A 23,124-nucleotide genomic window follows, 5' to 3' on the forward strand; every position below is an offset into this window, starting at 1 on the left:
CCTCTACAAATTAAAATCCCTCCAGTACAAATAAGACATTCCACCCTAACCATGACTCTTTGCTGCCACTCCTCTTTGGTGTTTACCGGTCTGATCCAACTGGAAACCATATTACAAAGCAACTGAGGTTTCCAAAAACCATACAGAAAAAGCTCTTGGGAGTCCTTTTAGCATTTGAAACTCAACACTCAGAACTAAATGCAGTATGGCCCAACAATCATCATCTTAGGTATATACCCAAGAGAACTAAAAACACAAAACATGTACAACAGTGTTCACAGCAGCATTATTCATAACAGCTGAAAAGTGGAAACAGCCAAAAAGTTCATTAACTGATAAATGGATACACAAAATGTGGACTATCCATACAAGGGAATATTATTCGGCCACTAAAAGAAATGAAGAATCAATTCATGCTATGACATGGATAGACCTTAAAAAACATATGTTAAGTAAAAGCCAGACAGAAAATGCCACATACTGCACAATACCATTCATATAAAATGAAAAGAATAGGCAAATCCACACGAACAGTGGTTTCCCGGGGTCAAGGGGCTGATTGGTGGGGCTGGGGAAAGAGAGAATGGGGACTAACCGCTAATCAGTAGAGAGATTTCCGTTTGGGGTTAAAAAATGTTCTGGAATTAGCGGTGATTGGCACAACCTTGTGAGTATGTGAAAAACCACTGAATTGTACAATTTAAAAGGGTGAATTTTGGGGACAACCGGATGGCTCGGTTAAGCGTCTGACTCTTGATTTTAGCTCAGGTCATAATCTCACGGTTTCTGAGATACAGCCCGGTGTGGGGCTCCCCAGACAGAGCGCAGCCTGCTTGGGATTCTCTCTCCTCTGTCTGCCCCTCCCCTCTCGCTCGCGCTCTCTCAAATAAATAAACTTTCAAAGAAGTTAAGTAAAAGGGTGATTTTTACGGTACGTACGTTATATCTCTAAACCCCAACTAAATATTCTCTTCCCTTCAAAGCTACTCCTTCCCCCGTGTTCATAACCTCGGTAAACGGAACCACATTCCACTCAGACGCTCGGGCTAGAAACCTACAAATCTTAACGAATCAAACTTCTGAGTATTTCTCCATTCTTTCCACTCCAACTCCCAATGCGGGCGCCCTCATTTCTCATCTACATTACATTCTCCTAATTGGTCTCACTGCCTCCAGTCTTGCCTCTCCACATCCTTCCTCACGTGCAGGAGGACGTCTCCCGAGGACCCAGGCCGGGTTGGAGCTCCAAGCACTACCGCGAAACATGCGCTCCTCCAACTTCAGCACGCGGGAACCCCTCAGGCTGCACATCTTCCGGCCCCCCCGATCTCTGGCACCAACCAGGCCAGAGGGGTGAGCGGCGCTCGCCACCACCTCCCGGCCTCAGCCCGCTCGCTACTTCGGGCAGGGGGCTCTCCCGCCCCAGCGGGCCGACGCGCCCTGCGACGCTGAATCCGAAGACATTTCCTGTGTCAACCGTGGTAGTGCCCTAAACTCACCCTGACTCTTCCTCAACACTTAAGAACCTTTGCGACGTGCCACGCACGCAAGCGACCACGCGAGCCTCGAGAGCCACCCTCAGCAGCACCCCGCCTCGCGGCGTCCGGAAACTATCGCAGCTGCGCGCCCGGGCCGCGGAGGACGACGGGAAGAGAGCGTCCCTGGCCTTTCCGCGCCTGCGCAGACGCAGTCCTCCGCCGGGGGCGCCGTTTGGCGCATGCGTAGGCGCGAGATTCTCCGTTGAGAAGGTGCCTCGGCGGCGCCGGAGGTAGGAGGAGTCGGGCTCTAGGGCCGGGAGTCTGCAGTTGGGAGAGAAGGTCCGGCCACCTTGGGCCCTTGCCGTTCTCAGTGGGAGAGAAGAGTCTTTCTCGCCCGCGGTGTAGAGGCAGGAGCCGCACTTGGTTGGAGGGCCTGGGGCAGCCTGAAGGGAGGACGGGTGGGCTGATCGGATACCCCGGGGTCGCGGCCCGGGCGTCAGTCCGACGATCGGAATTCGCCGTCTGGCTTAACAGCAGCCCGAGCCCTTGACAGCCCTTCCCCAGGCTGGGTCCCCCGCCCGCTTGCCTGGTGTCACCGGGTCGGGGGCAGCGGGAGGGTCCGCCCCGCACTGCCCATTCATTCCGGCAGCGGCGGGTACAAAGCGGAGTAGACCCAGGTCCCGACCCTCTGGAAACTTGCCGCTTCCTTCAGCAAGTACTGAGTGAGCACGTATAGGAGGTGGGCCGTCTTAGGGCTAGTATCCAAGGCAATGTGGAGACTCAGCGGGGTGTGGAGGGTGGGATTTGCTCTAGCTCCCCGCGTCCGACAGGCTCAGTTCAGGGGCTTCTCCCTGCAGCCTTCTCTCCCACCACGTTCTCTTCGCTCCCATGATACCAAACTCTTTGCACTTAATGCAGCAAATAATTGTCGAATACGAAATGAAATAGATGAGGCTGTGCCCTCTTGAAATTTGAGCTGAGTAGGGGACAGATACTGAGTAAATGAATGAAAATGTAGGAGTTGATGCCCTGGAACCACGCTGCTTGGATCTGCCACTTCAAAGGCTGTGTGAACTTAAGCCAGTTCCTTATTCTTGTGCCTGACTCTTGCTGTAAAGGGATGACAATACAGTCTACCCAACAGGATTGTTGTAAGGATGACACGAGCTAGACTCGTAAAGCAGTTAGACCTGTGCCTGGCATACAGTAAGCATTCCATAAATGTTACCTGTTACAAACGATGGTAGCTTGTGATAAATGCGATTGTGAAAACAGTGTGTGGTGACAGAAAATGATGGCAGTGGAGAGGGTCCACTTGGATAAAGGATGAGGGGAAGCTTCTTTAAAGAGGTGACACAGAAGATGAGAATGGGCCAGCCATGCAAAGGAGGTTACAGGTGTCCATGTCTGCTCACCTCCAGAAAAATAGGTGATTAACTGGATGACTCGGACAGTGGAGGTTGCAAAATGGTATTTGAAATAAACTTTGTTACTGGGTCATTCGGTTTTGACTTCTGAATCCCACGAAACTGTGCCAGTGTAAATAATCACACCCATAAGGCTCAGCCTTTGCAGTGGTCGCCGTTCGAGTTAAGTTTGGGGAGCTCTTGCCTGGGTGAGAGAGGGTGGAAAAAAAGTGGCCGCCTTTTGATTTGGAAACATTGCTCATGTCAGTGATGAATGAGCCTCCTGTACTCTTGTCTTTTGTCTCTTCCTGAGTGTTGAAGCTCCTATTTTCATTCCTCTTGTCCCTCCCCTGCACATTAAGTTGTCTGTTGATAGGGCCTGAGGGATAGTTTTTCTGCATTTGACGATCATCTTGTTTCTGCGGTAACTGCCCTTCATGGGATTCATTCATTCCCCAGATTTCAGTAAAAACAACACTCTTTCAAGATGCTCACGGTCTTTCTTTGATGGGTTTCTAGATCCCTCCCCCTGTGTTGTGCTGTGATATCCTGTAAGACCATGAGTTTGTGTTCACCAGGCTGTACTTGAGTATTTGACACAGGTACTGTTACTCTGAGGACTTTGTCCATACTCTCCATCCTCTTGTACCTTCCTGGAAGGAAGGGCATAAAATGCAATGTCTGTCTAATTACATTTAGATGCTTTTGGTTTTCCACAGATGTGACATTGAATGAACCAATGTGCTTTATCACTATGGAGATCTTGGAGAATTGCCTGAGCATGAAGTTCATATGTATCCTACCTTGGAGGCATCTGTTGGACAGCAAAAGCTCTCAGATGTGAACTTTAAATGTGCTGCTTAACGCAGACTCTGTGTGAAGAAAGGCATTTAAATTCTTATGCGGGGGAAAGCACGACTTTTTGCTGAATTGTGCAAACTCTCCAGCTGTCCTAGTGAGAAGTAGAGAGCAGCCGTGATGGAGCTACAAGTCTGAAGGAGGCCCTGCTAGGCTTGTTCTTGGGTCCCCAGATAGACCTCAAATCTCTGAAGAATACTTGAGAGCCTTAAAGTTGGTCAGATGATGGATGAGTCAGACGACGATTTTAAGGAGCTCTGCGCCACCTTTCTCCAAAGGGTGAAAAAGAATGGCACCAAGGAAGTGTCGGGAGAAAGGAAGACACAAAAGGCCTCAAACAGCACTGAGACAAGTAAACCAAAAAGGACCAAACCAACTGCTACCAAGAGCAAAACCCTTCAAGGCCCCAGGGAGAAGAAAACTCGGTCTGGCAGCCAGGGCCCGAGGACTAAAAGGCAAGGGGCACCCAAGTGGCAGGAGAGCAAACCAGCTCCCCCTGAGAATGGAGGGGGAGGTGTGCCTGCCTCTGCTGTGCTCCAGGAGAATGTGCAGAACACCCAGACAGGTAACTGGGCCAGAGTCACGGGCAGTACGTTTCCAGAGAGGAAACCAGAGATGACTGTACTGTTTTACACCAGGAGTCAGAAAACTTCCTGCAAAGGGCCGGATAGTAAATTATTTTGGCTCTGCAGCCACGGTCTCTGTTGCAACTTCTCAACTCCCTAGGCAGTGTGTAAGCAAATGAATGGGCTGTGTTCCAACAAAACGTCATTAACGAAAACAGGCAGCCAGCCTGAGGACCATAGTTTGCTGACTCCTGTTTTAAACTGTGGTCAAATATAACCCCTTCGTGAACTTTCTACATGATTATATTTGTGGCCCTCTGGTCTTTCCAAGTTTCCTATTAATCTTTACATTATGTAGTTGACACAAGTTACATGAACATGAAAATAATGCTGCTTCTCATTTTCTTGAATTTATTCCAGAGTGGGTAAGTTGCAGTGGGGCCGGCCAGTTCGTTTAGGCTGCTCAGAAGGCAGTAGGAAGCTGCCAGATGGGGTTTAAACCCCAAGAGAATCTTCAGGTCCTTCCTTTCTCCTCCAGCACCTTTGTTCTTTTCTTTTCCTTTGTCTGTTTGAAGCAGGTTTCTTACCCTGCTGCCCTTGGTGTACTGAACCATATTGTGTATGTAGCATGCCTTCTTCAAGTAGAGCTGAGAACCAGCCTTGCATAAGATATTTGGGCTCCTGGGTTCTGTTTCTAAATATTTCTCACCTTTACTTCCTGATCTTGAGTGGTATTTTTTACCTAGTGTGGTCAGCATGATCTCTCAATGGAGTGGTGGTAAACACTTAGCTGGCAGAGACTGTTGTAAGGCATCAGTGATGTTACCGAAACGTCGTTGGTCCCTCATGCACCCTTTGGGAGTCTAGCGAAAGCCACGCATGACTCCCCCAGAAAACCGCACCCCCGTGCACACCTGTGAAACTGGCATAAAACTGCAGGGCTTCATGGATCCCCACCAGAGGCCATCTGTGGACGCCAGGTTACCGAACTTATGACCTAGGAAGATCAAAATGTTTGTCTTTAATATTTCTTTAATAACAGCTTTAGAGAAAGAATTCATATTCTATAAAATGCACACTCTTCAAGCGTACAGTCCAGTGGTTTTAGCGTACTCACAGAGCTGTGTAGTCATTACAACTCCGCAGTTTTTGAACATTTCCATCAGTCCAGAAATAAACCCTATGCTCATTAGCAGTCACTCCCTGTTCCCCCTCCCATCAAAGATATTTATGACAGGTCTATTTATATTCCCCCCAACGGGGAGGACACCAATAATCACTCCTATTCACACTTGAGGGTTAAACTCAACCAGTTGGTAGAGGGCCCCTTGAGACTTGGGTCTAACCTGGATCTGGTGGAAGGCTTTGTTTCTCCAGCTAGAACACATGTCTGTGAATGTTTTCCTCCTTGCCAGAGGACGCTCGGGACAGCGACTCCCAGCCCCCTCCTTCCCATCTGACTGCGATGGGGCCCAGTCCCTCCAAACCCCGGACGGCCGAGCTTGTCCTGCAGCGAATGCAGCAGTTCAAGAGAGCAGATCCTGAGCGCCTGCAGCATGCTTCCGAACGGTGCTCCCTGGAGTCTGCAGTTGAAGAAAACCTCCCGAAGGGCCCTCGAGAGGAGATGACAGCAGGGGACGGTATGATGGGAGTTTTACATCTTCCCCTCAAGGATAAGTTTTAACTCGGGGGGGGGGGGGGCGGTGAGGAGGAGAAGGGCAGGGCTGGAAGGAGCTGGCATTCCAGGAGTTTCTGGTGGGGGCGGGCTCTCTGCCCGGGATTGTACCTTGGCCATTCATTGTTGCTAGCCAGAGAATGAAGGGTCCCTTGGGTCATTTCTCACCTACCTTCTTTGACAAGATACCTCTCCCTCTTTTTATTTATTTTTATTTGTTATTTTTTAGAGAAAGTGTGAGTGGGGAGAGGGTCAGAGAGAGAGGGAGAGAGAATCTTAAACAGGCTATATGCTCAGCACAGAGCTTGATGCTGGGCTCGATCCCATGACCCTGGGATCATAACCTGACCCAAAATCAAGAGTCAGATGCTCAACTGACTAAGCCACCCAGGTGTCCCTATTTTGGCTTTTTATTACAAAATTTTTCCCACGCACAAAAGTAAATATATATTACAATGAGCCTCCATATCCTCAACCTCTATTTAACAATGAACATTTTGCTATCTATTTGTATGTCTCTTAAGTGTACATGTTTCTTCTATACCATTAGAAAGGAAGTTCCAGACATCATGATGTTTCACCCCTCGATCTCCTACGTGATCAAAGTGTTGCTGCCACACCTAATTTCATAATTCTGCCTGGTGTCCGCTTCATATTAAAATGTCCCCACTTGTCCCAGGGACAGTTTTATAGCTGGTTTCTTTTTTTTCTGAATAAGGATCCGTCAGAACTAGATGTCCACAAACTGCATCTGCGACAGTTTAGTAGTGTCTTTAAGTCTAGACTCTAGAATAGCCCCCTTGTCTTTTTCACGATTTTTTCATTAGTCCAGGACAACGGTGTTTTAAAATTCCCCACTTTTCTAGATTTATTTGCTCACGGTGTCATTTAACCACTTCCTGTAAGCCCTGTGTTGCATCACACGTGAGTAGACTAGAGGTCTGAGTGGCTCAGGGTTAAAATAGCTTGGCAACAACGTTACAGGTGGTGTGCCCCAGGAGGCAGTCCCATTCTTTATCCGGGGAAACAACAGGAGCCCTCCTCCCTGGTGAAAAGACACATGAGGGAAAAAAAAATAGGAAGAGACTGCATAGTTGGTCCTACAGCTAATAAATATGGAGTCTCTTGGTACTGACGTGCAGATTTCCCCTTGGGAGCACTAAGGATTCTCAGGCTACCTCTGAGGTCCACGCAGGCAGCAATGTGGCAGCTGCTGCGTCATCAGTCCCCACAGCACCAACAGGGTGCACAGGAGTTGCTCAGCTAGAACACGAGCTCGGCACCCGCCCTCCGTGGGACTCGGTGTTTCCATCGATCTTCACAGCAAAGCCAGTCATGCGCAGTATTCAGGAGACAGAAACCATTTCTTTGTTTAAAAAAAAAAAATAGGGCACCAAAATGAAGGGTGATGTGTTTCTGGCTTTAGTGGAAAGAGCGATAGACTGTAGGAATATTCAAGGACTGAGGATTTGTGAAGTTCTCCGAGCACCTCCCTGTGAGTGCCAACGGTCTGCTCCAACAAATTCAGATGTGACAGAGGGCCGCGGCCCAGCCACCGAGGGCGCCATCTCCAGACCAGAACCAGTCAGTCCGTCCTTTGGTCTGATGCTGAGAAGGAGACTCACCTTTGAAGACAGAAAGGCATTTATTTCACTTTGACCTGTTTTTTCTAGGATGGGAAACAAAAGGTCCTAGCAGTAGGAAAGGCTGCACTTTGAAGAGAAAACCTAGATTTATTGGAATAGGAGCCTTGCAAGCCTGGAACGCCCGAGGCGGACTTTCGCAGAAATGGGGAAAACGGAAGGCGCGTTCTCCAGGACGCTGCTGCTCAGACGGTGGCCCTGACCCGTCAGAAATGCGGAATCTCAGGCCTCCCCTAGACCTGTGGGATGCAGACCTGCGCTTTAACAGGCTTCCCAGGGTTCTTCTGCACACTTGGGGGAGTTCCTGTTCCAGGGGCCCTGCTTACATCCACACTCACCGGACAGGGCGGGGCCGGGTCTGCTTTCTCCACACTCCACCCACTGCAGGTGCTCCGTGAGGCCTGGCAGGCGGTGCAGGGGTATGCAGGTGAGCTCGTCCTCACGGGTCTTCGTGCCTCTTCACAGGTGTGCCCTGGCTCCCTGCCACAGAGAGTGACGCGGCGGTGGCCTTGGCCCTGCAGCAGGAGTTTGGGCAGGAACAAGCATCGTTACCTGATGAGAACCTGGAGGAGACAGGGTTGTTCTTCTGCCAGATCTGTCAAAAGAACCTCTCAGCCATGAACGTGACACGGAGGGAGCAGCATGTGAACCGGTAGGAATGGCCTGTCGCCTCTCTGTGGTCACCTCTCCCGTGAGTGTGACAGGTCCAGCGGAATCTGTGGTGGGAATCCAGAGACACCTGACCGTGACCATAGCACCTCAGTGTTGGCATCAACCTGTCCTTGCTGGTTTTTTACATAGCTTTATCGAGATGCCTTTCCCGTATTACACAGTTGATCCTTTTAAACCGAACTGTTCAGTGGCTTTTATTTATTATGTCCAGAGTTGTGCAACCGTTACCATAGTCAATTTTAGAGGATTTTTACTCCTCCAAAAAGAAACCCTGTACCCATTAGCACTCACTCTCCCTCCCCACCCCCACCAACGCCCACCCCAAGCCCCTGGCAGCCACTCATGCACTTTCTGTCTCTGTGGATTTGTCTGTTCCGGACGTAAGTGGAATCACACAAGATGGGGCCTTTTGTGTCTGGCTTCCTTCACTCAACATATTGTTTTTGTGGTTCGTTCAGGTTGTAGCACGGATCAGAATTCTGTTCCTTTTTATGGTTGAAGAATGCCCCATTGTATGCATAGACCATGTCTCATTTATCCATTCTTCCGCTGGCGGGTGAATGTGTTTCTACCTTTTGAATATTGCGAATAGAGCTGCTGTGAGCGTGTGTTTCCTGTATTAGCTTGCATGTTTGCTTTCAGTCCTTTGGGGTGTATACTTAGGAGCGGGATTGCCTCCGTGTAACCTGTCCTTGCCTTCTTCAGCCGGCTTTGCTAACAGATCCCTAAATGTAGGGGTTTGGAGGCTGAGCGAAGGCCGTGTGGGGGAGCTGGCTGTGGCCCGCAGCATGTCCGTGCTGACGTGGACGCAGGTCTGCTACAATCCACGTTATCAGGGAGAGCGTTCTGTGTTCACCGTCTTCCTCCAGGTGCTTGGATGAGGCTGAAAAGGCACTGGCACCCACCACACCGCGGATCCCCGAATGCCCGATTTGTGGGAGGCCGTTTCTCACCCTGAAGAGCAGAATCAGTCACCTGAAACAGTGTGCGGTGAACATGGACGTGGGCCCCCAGCTCCTGCTCCAGGCCGTGCGGCTGCAGACGGTTCCGCCGGAGGGGGCCTGTGGCACACTGGCATCAAGGTGAGTCATATGAAAAGGAGGAACACCACAGAAACGCTTTTTTTCTTTTTAAAGCCTTTTGTAGTGTTAGAGAACGACGGAACCCTAGACCCCTCCCTAGATTCTGGAAACGAAACATTTGAGAAGGAAATCAGGCACAGTGCCCACTAGCATGGAGAGGAGACAGATTCTGTATCCTCGAAGGCTTTGAGATGGTCCACATGGGTGTGTCTATGCAAAGGACTTGCTGGACTGGTTTCCTGGAGGGCCTTTCTGAGCTTTTTCCATTCTCGGCATCCTGTGGTTGGTGCCCTCCGGGGCAGTGAGGAATTTGGTAGCCCGCTGTCCCGTGTCTGTGTCCCGTGTGCTGTGGCACAGCTTCCACCTCCACACGGTCCGATTCTCACACCATTAACGTTAAAGGACTCAGCATCGTTCAAAGAGTTGTCAAGACAGAAGCACAGGCCTTTTTGTTAATGTGCATGAATTAAATGCCTAAGTGTCACAATAAGAGGCCTGCACGTAGCTAGAAACAAGTCCTTGGTGTGCAAACCACAGGTACGCGGGCAGCTCAGCTCCCCTGCACCTTGCCCCTGCCACGGTGGACGCCGGCATTACAGGGAACAGTCTAGTGCCGGCCCTGGACTTTTGCAGGTTTGGGACTTCTTTCCTTTGACAGCTGTCAAGAGCAAAGGGAAGGCCAAGGGCGTGGCTCTGTCTGTCCTGGCCGGTGTCTTGCACACAGGTTATGGGCATCTGAGCTGGGCCAGTGGTGGGACTGGGGTGGGCAAAAGTCGGTTCTTAGCTGGTGAGCCTGTCTGTATTGTAGCACATCAACAGCAGCATCTCAGAATTGGAAGCTTTAAGGACGTAGCATAGATATTATCTAAGCCATTGTTGTCTTTCAGTAGGACTGGATGACAACTACTTACTCAGATGAAATATATCTGCTTTTTAAATACTTCCAAGAAGAGACACAAGATGTGTGTGGGTCCTTCTAGAAGGTTGTTAAAGTAGAAAACGACAGCCGATGGACACCCTCACTGAGGCTTTGAGACTCACCTGCCCTAAGGCCAAGCCTGGTGTGTGTGGAACTCTAGGTAGTGGATACTGGGATGGCCCCTTTCTCTCTGGGGGGCTGTGGTTATCATGTGGGGTTCCCAGGAAGTTGAACCAAATTAGGGCGTGTGTAGATCTTCCGAAGTGATATCTGAGATTCTTGAGCCATCCCTGGCCCAGGGGAGAGCATGAGCTTCTCTGGAAAGACCAGAGGTACCTCCCAGAGCAGCCCCACAGCGGGGTTTGCGCTCCCGGTCTCTCTCTCACCGTTGCCCTCCTATTTCTCACTGGGCCTGTTGGGATTCACCAGGCAGTCTGCGTTCTCCAGCCAGAAAGTCCTTTAAGTAAATCTCCTCCAAGCTGGCTGACCGTGTTGGTGGTGTAAGCTGGGAGTCCTTTCCTTCAGACCTTGGACAGAGGCTCCGCCCACGGGCCCCTGCAGGAGGGGAAGGGATCCTTTCGTGGCCATTGTGGCCAAGGGACTGCCTGAGGGGCATCTGAGGTATGGTTGGGCAGAAGTTGGTGGAATCCAGGAAGCTGACCCAGAGCCGTCGAATGTGGGCTCCATTGGCAGGTCTGGCCACACGGAGCATGTGCAGGTACCATTTACAGCTTTGTACGTCTGCCAAGAACTCAGCTGCGTAGCATGACATGGAAGGTCCCAGAGCCTCTGCTCTCCGGGCCGCAGCGAACATGGCCCAGAATCACTTGAGCTTACACAAGGCAACAGGATGAGTACAGCGAGTGCCCAGAGCAATTGACGCCTCTGTCTGATGAGTTCACATTTATCCCTCTTCTCTCCTGACCAGAGAGTAGAAGGGGTCCGGGCCTCTCTGGTCCAGTGGGGACCGCCTCAGAAGAGGAAGCGCTCACACTTCCGGCCTCACCAACCTGTCTGGCTGTCTTTTAAGCTTCAGCCACCACGCTGGAGGTCTGAAGCGGAGGGGAGCCACCAACCAGAAGGAGCTGCAGAGGAAGCGGAGGGTCACCAAGCCTGAGGCGCCGTCCGAGGACTTGCTGGTGGCCATGGCCTTGTCCCGGTCTGAGATGGAGCAGGAGGCTGTGCCAGCGGCGCTCAGACTGGGAAATGCCTTTTCTGAGAGGATAAGACTGGGAGCAGGTAGGCGCACCCCTACGGGGGGAGGCTCTCCGCGCTGCTGGCCGAAGGTGACTGCGGCTGGGCCTCGTGACCCTTTGCTTCTGTGTACCTCCAGAAAAGAAGAACCGCAAGAGGAAGGCGCCTATTTCCCCTCCCCCGTTGTTAGTCCAGGACCCGGAGACCATGGGGAGGCTGATGGCGGATCGGGTGGCCCAGCTCTTTGCCGAGGAGGTGGAGCTGTCCAGCACGCCGCCACTTCCCACGAGCAGGATTCTAAAGGAAGAGCTGGGAAAGGCCGGTCGGTGTCTGCGGCCACCTGGAGGGAAGCAGAACTTTCTGTGGGAAGGCAGCGCCCTGACTGGAGCCTGGGCCCTGGAAGCCTTCTACACGGCAAGCCTGGTCCCTCCCATGGTGCCCCAGCGGCCCGCAAAGGTGCGCCCTCCCCTCTGGGCATACGGGGGGCTCTGGGGAGAGGCCAGCAGCTCCAGGAATGCAGCACTGGTCATCAACAGAAAGTCTGAAAAGGAAGGAAGGGTAGGAAGTCAAGGGGTGTTGACTGTAGCATGTTTCTGTGTGTAGGAACTGATGGCTCTCTTGGGAAGAACTGGCCAGTTTCCCACATGTATCCTGTCCCTGGAGAGTGTAACTGAAATGCAGTCCAGGACCCCACCCCCGGAAGGGCTGGTATAACCCACGTATGGTGGGGCCCAGGAACCAGCCTGATGCAGGTGTGCCTAGAGTCACTAAGCTTGAGGCCATTTAGATGACGTTAGGAGGACAGGGCCTTCAGGAACCTTCCGCAGACATAGATGCAGCAGGCATGGCCTTCACTGTGACAGAGAAGTCCGTTGATAGATGGTGAGGGAGAAAAGCTTCACAGGGTTGCTCTGGGCTGTGGCTGGCACTCTCAGGGATCCTCTGCATGGCGGCTTCTGCAGTAGCCATTTGGTCACTCGGCTTTCTGACTTCTTTCAGGCTCTTACACAGGAGCCCATGCTCCTCCCAGGGCTGCCTGACCAGCCAGAGCTGGGAGTGCAGACGCCACCTGCTGTCCCCAGTGCCCACCCTGTAGGCCATGGCCCCAGGAGCCCAGGCCCCTCCGCCAGCCAGAGGGAGCACCAGGCCCTGCAGGACCTTGTGGACCTGGCGGGAGAGGGGATGAATGCCAGCCCATGGCCCTGCAGTGGGGGACCAGCCAGCCCAGGAGGGGTTGCAGGTGAGACACCGGATGGGACACCTGGGCCAGACCCGCCCTCCCCCCCCCCCTGCCCTGGCCATGGCTGCAGCGTCATTGGCTAGTCCTTGTGACGTGGTGATAGCCGCTCAGACCTGGGGGTCTCTGGCTTGTCCCCAGAAGATGGGGAGAATGCGGTCTCTGTCAGTGCTTTCCTTTTTTCTCAGATGAATGTCGTGTTGGTGAGTCTGTCACAATTACCTTAAACTTTAACCCAGAACACAGCCCTTTTCCCAGAGCAAGAGACCTGCAGGCTACTTGTGTCTATTTCACCACCCTGTACCTCTGGGTGAGGGGGTAAAACCTATCAGTAGGTGGTTCACTTCAGTGAAGAAGCCCTCAGGTGACAAATACCTCCAGGGTGCCTCTGGGGTCAGCCGGCTGGCAGGTGATGCCTGGAGATTGACGTTGCCAGACGTGATGTTCTTTTAACCTGTGAATTCTCTCAGGGATGGATTTGTCACCCACTGGCCTTCCACTGACTGGGTTTATCCCGCCATCCCAGGAGGAGCAGCTGGAGAGGGGCGGCCAAACTTCGGTAAGGACCGGGCTTCTCCCTGCGGGCCGGGCAGCCTGGCCCTGCTCCCGACCCTGTGGTCCTGGCCACTGAGTCAGCTCACTGTCTCCAGACCCTTCCACAAGTGCACTGGACCCTCACTGGCCTTTGAGCTAAGCCAGGCAAGAGACCACAGGAGTCTCCTGTCCCCTCTAGGGTTCTGCCATGAGGCTTCTGTCCCTATCGCCACTGCACTCTAGGGTATCACAGTAGCCAAGCCCCGGGAGCCTGCTCTGTCCTGAGAGCCCACAGGGATCACCGCTGCTCTGTGAGGGGCTTCGTTCATTTGTTCAGCATCTACTGTGCCCCTCTGACATCAGGTCCCAGGCTGGCCTCCGGATGATGGTTCACGTTCCCTGTTGGTGACGCTGGGTTGGAAGTTGGGTTTTCCTTAGAGAGGATGTCATCCTGTTAGTATATCGGTATCAGCCAAACCCTTCACACCACGGTCTACCTGATGACCGTGGCACGGGGTCGGAGAAGGGACTCGGAGCTCCCGTCAGCCCGGTACCTGAATGGTGAGGGCTCAGGATCCTTGCCTGTCACATCGGGCCGCACACGGTGTTTATGAAGCACTTAGCCCAACGTGCACCCTGCTCACCCTGCTCGGCCACGGCTAATGCCTCATCTGCAGCTCTCTTGCAGCCGTCAGGCCTCCGCTTGCTTGTCCCCCGCATTGTGGGCCAGGGGATTCCGGGTAATGGAGAACTTGAGCAAGAAGCTAGCGTGCTGTCCCATATTGTTGAGAGCCTCAGGGTAATAACAGGTGGAACCCGGCATGTGAGCCTTGTGGACAGGAGCTCAAGGCACCCCTAAAGTTGGGGAACTTGCTGTTAGCCCGGTCTGCTCCCCCTCCTTCCAGCTCACCCTCAGTTTGCTGCTGGCTGACTTCAGAGCCATGGTCAATAACCCACAGCTGAGCGACATCCAGCTTCAGACAGACAGCGGGGAGGTGCTTTACGCCCACAAGTTCGTGCTTTATGCCCGCTGCCCCCTTCTCATGCAGTATGTGAGTATGTCCCCTCTCCCCGCTTCTCCCTTCCTCCCCTCCTCTCCTGCCCCTCCCCTCCTTCCTTTCTCTCCTTCTCCACTCCTCCCCCTCCCCTCTTCCCACCCCCCCTCCGCCTCCCCCCCCTGCCCCCTCCTCCCTCCTCTCCCCCACCCCTCCCATTCTGGGTGCTCTCTTATGCTCCCTTCCACTCTGTCCAGGCTCTCCCTCTGTCTTCCCACCCCCTTCACTCCCCTCCGCACCCCCCCTCCCTGCCCACACTCTCACCCGTCTCTCCATTCTCTCACTTATACTTCACGGAGAAGACCTTTTTGAGGTTAGGAAGCAGTATGAGGAAACGAACTGAGGATTGGGAAACATCAGATTTCTTGATTCACTGAATAAAAATCCACTTTCCCCCAGAATTTTTTCCTTTTCCTCTGTGTCTGTAATTATAAAGTCATCCTCGACCTCTTGAAGGTTGAGCTGCTGACAAACGTTTCTGCAGTGACCCGCACCGACACGCATTTAACTTGAACGTTGTGTCGCAGGATCCAGGAAGCTACTGTCGGCCTCTCCCAGAAGGTTCTAGTGCCTCTGATGTGTCTGTCGAGAGGGAAACGACCGGGTGCTTAAACACCCGTCATGGTCTGCTTTTATCAACGGCGAAGTCCTATGGCCTGACCGCAGAGCCTGCGGGGCAGACTGGCGCGACACTGGCTGACGCTGGCGCCGGGGAAAGGCTGTGTGGAAGAGGGGCCCCCTCTGTGTGGCCCCCGAGTCAGGCTCGTGAGGTCGGTAAACCTCCTGTATTCTCCTTCGTTTTCAGGTGAACAGCGAAGGCTTCTTCGCCGTGGAGGACGGCGACGTGAAGAGCCAGCGCGCGCTGCTGGGTGGCGTGAGCGCCGAGGCTGCCCGTGCGCTCCTGCACTATCTCTACACCGCGGACCCCGGCGTGCCTCCCCGGCTGGTGCCCGGCCTGAGCGCTCTGGCCCGCAGGTCCGATCGTTCTTCCCGTTTACCTCACAGCGTCTGACGCTCACTGCCACGGAGTAGCAGGTTGACGGCTCGCAGGAGGGCCAGGGCTGCGCCCTCTCTGTGTTAACCCCAGGTCTATGCTCAGTGGTAACCTCACCTGGGATGTACTGACTGGAAGTCTGGCCAGAGCGGGCGCTCGCGAGAGAGCCCAGCGCTGGTGGAGGATGGCCTCTGCCAAGTCGCGTGGCTTGGCGCTCCCTGGGTGTGATGGGGGTGGTCCTCAGCTGCCCCAAAGCCCTGCCACTCCTTGGCCGTTCCACCATGAAAGCCTAGCGGTGGCCGTCCTTTCCCAGGTCCCAGAAAACAGAAGCAGCTAGGATGCGTAGTTTAACTCCTGCGGGCTCGCACCTAGTCCACGCAGCATCCGGGAGGGGCAGCGTGCAGCTCCACAAAACGAGGGGAACCGTGTCCATCCGAGGCCGTGTCAGCCCTCGGGTGCGTCCTTGGGAGAGGACCAGCCTGCCCCTGGGGTTCTGAGTGTGCCAGTCACACCACAGAGTGTTCAGGGACACGGCAGGTGGTGCCCCCATCGCCCCGGCTGACCTGTGACGGGGTCGCTGTCTTTGGTTTGCATCGGTCCAGAGCTCCGGGTGCCTCTCAGGGCAGCTCCAGCCGGGCCGCACCACCAGCTGCTGTCCTCCAGCTCGGCCCGATGCACCTTCCTGTTTGCGCAGCGGAATCCAAGATACCTTCCTTAAAGTCCCTGAGTTCCTTCTAGAGCTGAGTGGTGTGTGTGGGGTGGGGGCTGCTGGGTGTGAGCATGGGCGCCGTCTGGAATAGAGCAGGGAAGAGGCCAGGACTGAGTCAACGGCTGTCCTCCCCATGACCCTCACCTGTGCCGGGGCACCGGCTGCTGCCTCTGTGGGGTAGTGATGCGTGGCGTTTCCTGTTGCAGGTTCGGCGTTAGCGAGCTTGTTCTTCTGTGCGAACAAGAGCCTGATGTGATGGGTTCAGAGGACAGGCCACGGAAGGAGAAGGAAGAGGAGGACTGTGAAAGCCGGGCGGAGAACTTCCAAGAACTCTTGAGGTCCATGTGGATAAAGGAAGAGGAAGAAGCAGAGGCTTCATTGAAATCCGAGGGCTGTGAAGAAGACAGAGAAAAAGTGGATGAGGCAGAAATGGAAGAGATTTATGAATTTGCAGCCACTCAGCGCAAGCTGCTCTGGGGGGAGAGCACTCCAGAGGTCAAGGAAGAAACGGACCGGTTCGGGGAGGATGGTCCCTTGTCTGCACAAATCTCATTAAGTGTTCAGGTTCACGAACAGCCAGAAAATGCAGAAGAGATGGGACTGTGTGACCAGAGAAGAGATGAGGCCCCGGTCAAATGGAAGAGCGTGGGACCGTCCACGCCCGTGCGACTCAAGGGCCATGGTGCAGATGTAGAGACAGCAGGGTCCCCAGAGGAAGCACTGGGGCGTCCCGGCTCCTCTCGCCCTTCTCGGGGCAGCCGGACAGGGAGAAAGGAAGGTGCGTTTTGGTGCTCGGCTGCTGCTGCCACTGAACAGCCCTTTTCATCGACTCCCAGAAGATGCCCTGAACCGTCGCAGACAACAAGTGAGCTCCAGGAAGACAATGGCACGGCCACGAGAAAGGGGGCGGAGAGTCCTTGTACCTCTGCCCACCAGCAGGCACCCCCGTTGCGCCCGTGCCTGTCGAAGCTCCTTCAAGGCAGGAGTCCTGGCCGGCCACACCCTTGCCCTCACCCTCATCACACCGGCCAGTCGCCCAGCGGAGCTTCTAGGGCAGCCTCCCAGGACTCACCATCCAAGCAGAGGAGGGGCAGGAGCCTCTGCAAGCTACTTAAAGATCCAGGCCTTCAGAAAGGCAAAGAACGTGGTTCCTTGTTGGAATGCAGAAATAAAGGGGCTCTGGTGTCCCCAGAAAAATCTCCATCCATTGACCTCACCCAATCAAAACCTGATCATTTGAGCTCCCGGTCTCAGAATACTCCATCCAGCAAGAACAGAGAAGATGAAATTATCCTTTTACTGGACTCAGATGAAGAGCTGGAGCTGGAACAAACCAAAACAAAGTCAGTTCTTGATGGTCCCCTGGAAGAAAGGAAAGTGCTAGAAGTTAGCACCAAGTCTTCTGAGCTGTTTTCCGTCATCGACGTTGATGCAGATCAGGATTCTTTCCAAAGCCCACCACGAAGAGAGGCGGAACTGCTGTGTGGGGAGGAGAGGCCGCCAGGGAGCCAGGGCTCAGGGGAGGGCAGAGGGACCCCTCAGCTGTTCTGTGACCCCGAGAGCGGCCCTGAGGAGGACAGCACCACAGACGCCTCATGGCTGGTGCCCGCCACCCCCCTGGCTAGCAGAAGCCGTGACTCTTCATCCCAGACCCAAATAACAGGCCTCAGGTCCAGCGCTTTAGTGGATCACATGGCCCAGTTCAAACCCTGGGCCTCCCTAGAAAACAGGGATAGACCCGAAGCTGCAAATACGTGTTCGATAGCCAGGCCCCAGATGTCGCCACCGCACTTGGGCCCCATCATTGCAGGAAGCCCCGACAGCAGGGGCCCATGCAGTCCCCACCCCGGGCACCTCCAGCACTTTGCTCTTCTGGCGGCCTGTCCCATCTCAGGGGGCCTCGCCGATTCCACGGGGCGGCTCCGGAAGCGCTCGCCCCTCGGGCCCAGCCTGCTGAATCAGGCCACCGCGAGTGAGGTGGTGGAGGTGGAGGACAGCGAAGACGAGCGGGAGGTGGCCAACAGCAGCCCCCTGCCGGACAACGACCCTCCGATCCCTCTTGACGACTGCCACTGGCACATGGAGCCCCTCTCTCCGATTCCGATCGACCGCTTGAATCTTGAGCTGACGGGGCCCCTGAGCACCAGTAGTCCCAGCGGTTACGGCCACTCCCCGGCCCTCTCGGGCACCACCCCCATCCGAGGAAGCCTTGCGGGCCAAAGAAAGGCTCCAGAGAAGTCCCCTCGGGCCGGCTCGCCTGGGAGCAGCAGGCAGAGCTTTCTGAACTCCGCTCTGTGGGACCACTGGGATGAAAAAGAACAGACGTCTCCAGAGCTCCTTCCTGCGGCCCAGACGCCGAGTGCTGATGAAGCTCAGAAATCAGAAGGGTTAGAGACGCCAAGTGAGTAGCGGGGTGGGCTGGGGGGTGGGGGTAGTTGTCTCTTAACACTGTTTTACACTAAGGGGCTGGAGGGGACGGTGAAGACAGTGCAGGGCCGTCTGAGCCCTCCCTTCCGCCTTCCAGCTCAGGGACAGCAGGCTTGCTTCCAGAGTACCCCTTAGCCAGTTCATATCCTTGCCTGGGTCCTATGGCTCCCCTGGGCTCGAGTGAAAATTGCTGTCTTTGGACCCTGCTCGGGACTACTGAGCCAGCACTTCTGAAGGCCGACACGAACACCTCAGGTGCACCTCAGAATCGGCCAAGCATGGTTCCTCCCGAGGTGAGACAGAGCTGCCGTGCCGAGCCCGCAGCTCCACTCCTGTGAGCACGCTCAGTGGAAGTGCAGTCAGGACCGAAACAGATCCTCGTACCCAAGTGTTCACGGCAGCCAAAGCGGGGAAATAACCCAGGCGTCCCTTAGCTGATGTGCAGGGGTAAAGGCAATGCGGTCCCATCCACGCAGTGGGGTATTATCAGCCACAGAAAGGACAGAAGTACTGACCTGGTACGTCATGGATGAACCTTGAACACATGATGCTCGGTGAGAGACCGGAGTCACGGGAGACCACATGCTGTGTAATTCCATTTCCGTGACACGTCCAGAGGAGACACCTCTGTTAAGACAGGAGCAGACGAGCAGTTGCCGGGAGCGGGGGCGCAGAGAGAATGGGCAGCGTGCTGGGTACGGAATTGCCTTTTCGGGGTGACGAAGATGCTTTGGAGCTAGATAGAGGTGGGGGTGGCACCGCACTGGGAATGTCCAAAGTACCTCTGGATCGTTCACTTTAAAATTACACGTGAATTTGCATCTCGTTGAAAAAAACAAGAGGTGGGCAAGTGGGGGAGGTCCTTCCTCATCCACCAGCCCCCAGCCCCGTGGGGGGATGCCGTTTCCCAGCTCATTTCAGTCAGAGTCCCCCGTGCCAGTCCCTGAGGTGTTGCCGCCCACCCTGTCCCCTGCCGGGCGGATCCTGGGGGAGCCGGGAAGGGCAGGGTTGCACCAAGCACTGCCTGGTAGCATGGAAGCAGCCTGCGGACACAGTGTCTGTGTGTGACCCGGTGTTTCATTTCCTCCTAAAACCCGAGACCATCTGGGCCTTGTTGACCGGCACTCCCAGCATTGAATGGACTTGAGAATTGCCTGGAGAACGTCTTAACACATACACGGCCAGGCCTCCCACCCCACAGGTCTGGGGCTCGGCCAAGAATTTGCATCTCTAACCAGCCAGTTCCCAGGTGGTGCCGTGAGAACCACTGCAGGAGACATCAGACCGGGGGAGGGCCTCAGTCTGAATTTGAGGCGGGCTTCCACGAGGTGACAGGCTTTCTCAAATTATACAAAGACTTTTGTGCTTTTTTTCAGGAGACAGCCTGTTTTCATTGGAGTCTCAAAGGACTCCAAGCTCATAAAAAGGATAAGAACCAAATATATTCCTAAGTTGTCCCGTTTGTCTTTAAAATACTGACTTCTTTTCTAAAATAACAGCTTTACTGAGCTGTTATTTACACACCATAAAGTTTACCCTTTAAGATGTATAGTCCAGTGGTTTTTAGGACATTAACAATGTTCTGCAACTGTGAGGGGCTGGGTAAAATGGGAGGGAGAGTGGGAGGTGCAGGCCTTATTCCCAGGACGAATGAGTAAGTCCTGGGAATAAAACAGCACAGGGAACAGTCAGTGGTCTAACAGCGCACGGTGATAGACAGTAGCTATGAAACAAAAACGAAACCATACCCCTCGGTGGTTTTAGTACATTAACAGTGTTCCACAAGCATCACCACGAATCCCAGAACATTTTCATCATCCCGTCAGCAGCCACTCCCGCTGCCCCTTCACCCCAGCCCCTGGCAGCCATGAATCTGCCTTCCTCCCTGTTCCTGCAGCATCGGCATCGCACAAGGGCTGTGGCCCTCATCACGTGCCGTGCGATGCTTTCCGAGAAGACACAATTCTAGGCTCAAACGATGAAGGGCTGAACGTACTGCTCTCATGCACAACGGTGGCTAGGCTTCCTTCAAAGGCAGGATTTCTCTTGGTGATCCTACTGAGCTCAAAAGAGGTAAATCCAGGTCCCTTGTGCTGATACGTGTTTCTTTTGTTCTACCTAGAAGGTGCTCATTGGAAGAACTTGCCCCCGAAAGAGCCCATAACCCCAATGCCAAGGTATTCCATCATGGAGACCCCGGTACTGAAGAAAGAACTGGATAGGTTGGTGTTGTTCTTGAAAACTTGCTCCTGAGTGGTCCACTCCCTCCTGTGAGCGTCCAGGCTTTAGTGAGGCCGGAGATGAAGGTCCTGCTGTGGGGCTCTGGTAGCAGGAGCCGCTTGGGGTGGGAGAGTGTGTGACGTCTGGCTCTCCGCACACTGTTCCCGGAGAAGCTAAGAGAGGAGACTCCGTCAGGTGATCCATCGGGTGACAGGTCTCCATGAGCCATGTGGATGGAAATGGGACACTTGCCTTAACAGTCTGAATAAGGAGATCTGATTTTTTAAAAGAACATCAAAACTATCACATCCCAATCAATGCTGCTCCTCACCTTGGGCACAGAAGGTGTTCTCACTACCACCATCGCTCAGAACCTGGGAATGGCCCTTCTGGAATATTCTTCAATGTAAGCTCAGTTGGCCTGCAGAGTAGACATCTCTGAATGCTCACAAAAGTCAGGCATTTAAGATTTCAGTTACACAAAGCCATTAATTTAATTTGTTGATAACTGTTTGCTCTTTGCTGAAGTTCACCTGTTTCCCCATTCAGGTTTGGCGTCCGCCCTCTACCCAAACGCCAGATGGTCCTGAAACTGAAGGAGATATTCCAGTACACTCACCAGACTCTGGAGTCAGACTCCGAGAATGAGAGCCAGTCCTCACGGGTGCTCCTGGAGGCGCCTCACAGCCAGACCCAAGCCAGCAAGACGTCCAAGGGCTCCTCCCATCAAGAGAATCCTCCTGGTGGAAGCCTCCCTCCAATGAGCAGGGAGGAGCCTCCAGGCCCTGATGGTGACGCCCAGCTCCCAGCCTCCCAGGAATCAGTGGCCTCCTCCGTGGACAGCAGTGACAGCTCCTTTAACTCACAAAGGTAATGGGACCGAAGGACAGGGCGAGTGGCTTCATAAGTCCTCCAGCCAGTGGGTCCGTGAGTTGGCGGAAGCAAGGCCTAATGGCGATGTTGAGAAAGCCCAGCTGCCTTCTGCATTTGAACTGTAGGAAACCCAGCTGGGGTTACGGGCAGTCCCCTGTGAGCCTCCTGAGCAGACCTCTGGGGCTCCCGTATCCTTGCCCTCAGGATACTCTCGTGAGGGGGCGGGGCTGGCCTTCCCGGTAGCACCTGTTGCTGCCGGCAGTAGATTCTGGCAGAGGGTAGGATCCTGCCCCCGCCGCAGCAAGAATGGCAGGATTGCAGCGGCCTGGAGCTTCCTGCCACCCTGGGAGGTCATCCGTGCCACCTGTTGGGCTCTGCAGGGGACACAGAAACGCTCTTTCCCTCAAAGAGACTCCTGGTCTCGGGGTGCTGGAGAGGAGGGTCACAAAATGTTTTTTGTCTGGTTCTTTGCAGTTCTTCCTGTGAGTTTGGAGTGGCCTTTGAGTCTGCAGGGGATGAAGAGGGTCAAGAGGAGATAAGTGCATCACAGACGGCCGCCCAGGCGGCAGCCACGGAGGAGGCAGTGAGGCGCTACATCCGCTCCCGGCCGGCCCTCTACCGCAAGGTCCTGCTCTATCAGCCCTTTGAGTTGGCCGAGCTGCAGGCCGAGCTGAAGCAGCATGGCATCCGCATGGCCCTGGGGAAGCTGCTGGATTTCCTGGATGCCCACTGTATCACCTTCACCACCTCCGCGGCCCGGAAGGAGAAGCTCCAGAGGAAGAGGCGGCAGCCCGTGGGCAAGAAGAAGCGGGGCAGGGCCGCGGGCCAGTCCGCCCCTCCCCACCCGCGGCCGTCCGCAGCCTGTGAGCGTCTGCAGCCCCCCTCGGCGAGCCAGGCCTCCACGGGCGTCTCGGGGCCTGGGGACCACATCAACCCCCCGTGAAAGTGCCGATGGCACCGAGTTGGTCGGCTTTCCCCAACTCCATTTCCACGGTCCTCAGGGCCCCAGCCCCTTCCTCTTGTCAGTGCCCATGGTTTGTCTCCCTTTGTCTCCCTGTGACCCCGCCGTGGGTGGCCACCAGCTAGCCAGGACGAGGTCTTTCGGGTACAGGGTGTCCTCGTCCTGAGGTGGACATCCAGGGCCAGCTTGCCCTTGCCCTGCCTTCCTTCTTGACGCTTGGCCATAACCCCAGCCTCCACCAGCAGACCAGGTGCCCACAAGCCTGTCACTGCCACATGTTAGGTGCTCTGCTGGCCCACCCATCCCACCTAGATACCTGTCATAGTCACCAGCAGTCTCCAAACTGGGCAGTGCGGGCGGGCCCGGCTTTGCCGGGTATGCGGGGGAAGCTATCTCCAGCCTCAGGAGCGGTGTGGAGTACGGGCGAGGCCAGAGAAGAGGAAAGGTCTGGGTCTCTACATCCATGTGAATGCCTTGTCTGTTTTAAATACGGTGCAGTCCATTTTATATGATGTGCAATAAAAACAAAAACGCTGTATAAAAAGTTCCCAGATACTACACTCTAGAAGGATGAGGGAAGCTGGCTGGCAGCTGCCCCCACACCCACGTCTGCAGGTCTCT

At 54.4% G+C, this 23,124-nt stretch overlaps 1 protein-coding gene across 3 annotated transcripts; it reads left to right on the plus strand.

Moving 5' to 3' along the window:
- Positions 1-1,672: 1,672 nt before the first annotated feature.
- On the plus strand, positions 1,673-23,041 carry SLX4 (SLX4 structure-specific endonuclease subunit). Of its 3 annotated transcripts, none has more exons than XM_043560722.1 (15): positions 1,673-1,768; positions 3,604-4,307; positions 5,724-5,948; positions 8,092-8,278; positions 9,168-9,380; positions 11,330-11,538; positions 11,633-11,949; positions 12,493-12,733; positions 13,201-13,289; positions 14,170-14,316; positions 15,125-15,294; positions 16,229-18,423; positions 20,572-20,671; positions 21,219-21,539; positions 22,017-23,041. In XM_043560722.1, exons 2-15 carry the CDS (start codon positions 3,965-3,967, stop codon positions 22,483-22,485), a joined length of 5,226 nt encoding a protein of 1,741 aa, XP_043416657.1. In that variant the 5' UTR covers positions 1,673-1,768; positions 3,604-3,964; the 3' UTR covers positions 22,486-23,041. The 3 variants fall into 3 exon arrangements, with proteins under 3 accessions (XP_043416657.1, XP_043416658.1, XP_043416659.1); XM_043560723.1 differs by having other exon boundaries at positions 20,575-20,671; XM_043560724.1 differs by lacking the exons at positions 1,673-1,768; positions 3,604-4,307 and having other exon boundaries at positions 5,836-5,948; positions 6,534-8,278.
- Positions 23,042-23,124: the final 83 nt, after the last annotated feature.

This window comes from Prionailurus bengalensis, chromosome E3, assembly GCF_016509475.1.
Source record: "Prionailurus bengalensis isolate Pbe53 chromosome E3, Fcat_Pben_1.1_paternal_pri, whole genome shotgun sequence".
In the NCBI taxonomy this organism is placed as follows: domain Eukaryota; kingdom Metazoa; phylum Chordata; class Mammalia; order Carnivora; family Felidae; genus Prionailurus; species Prionailurus bengalensis.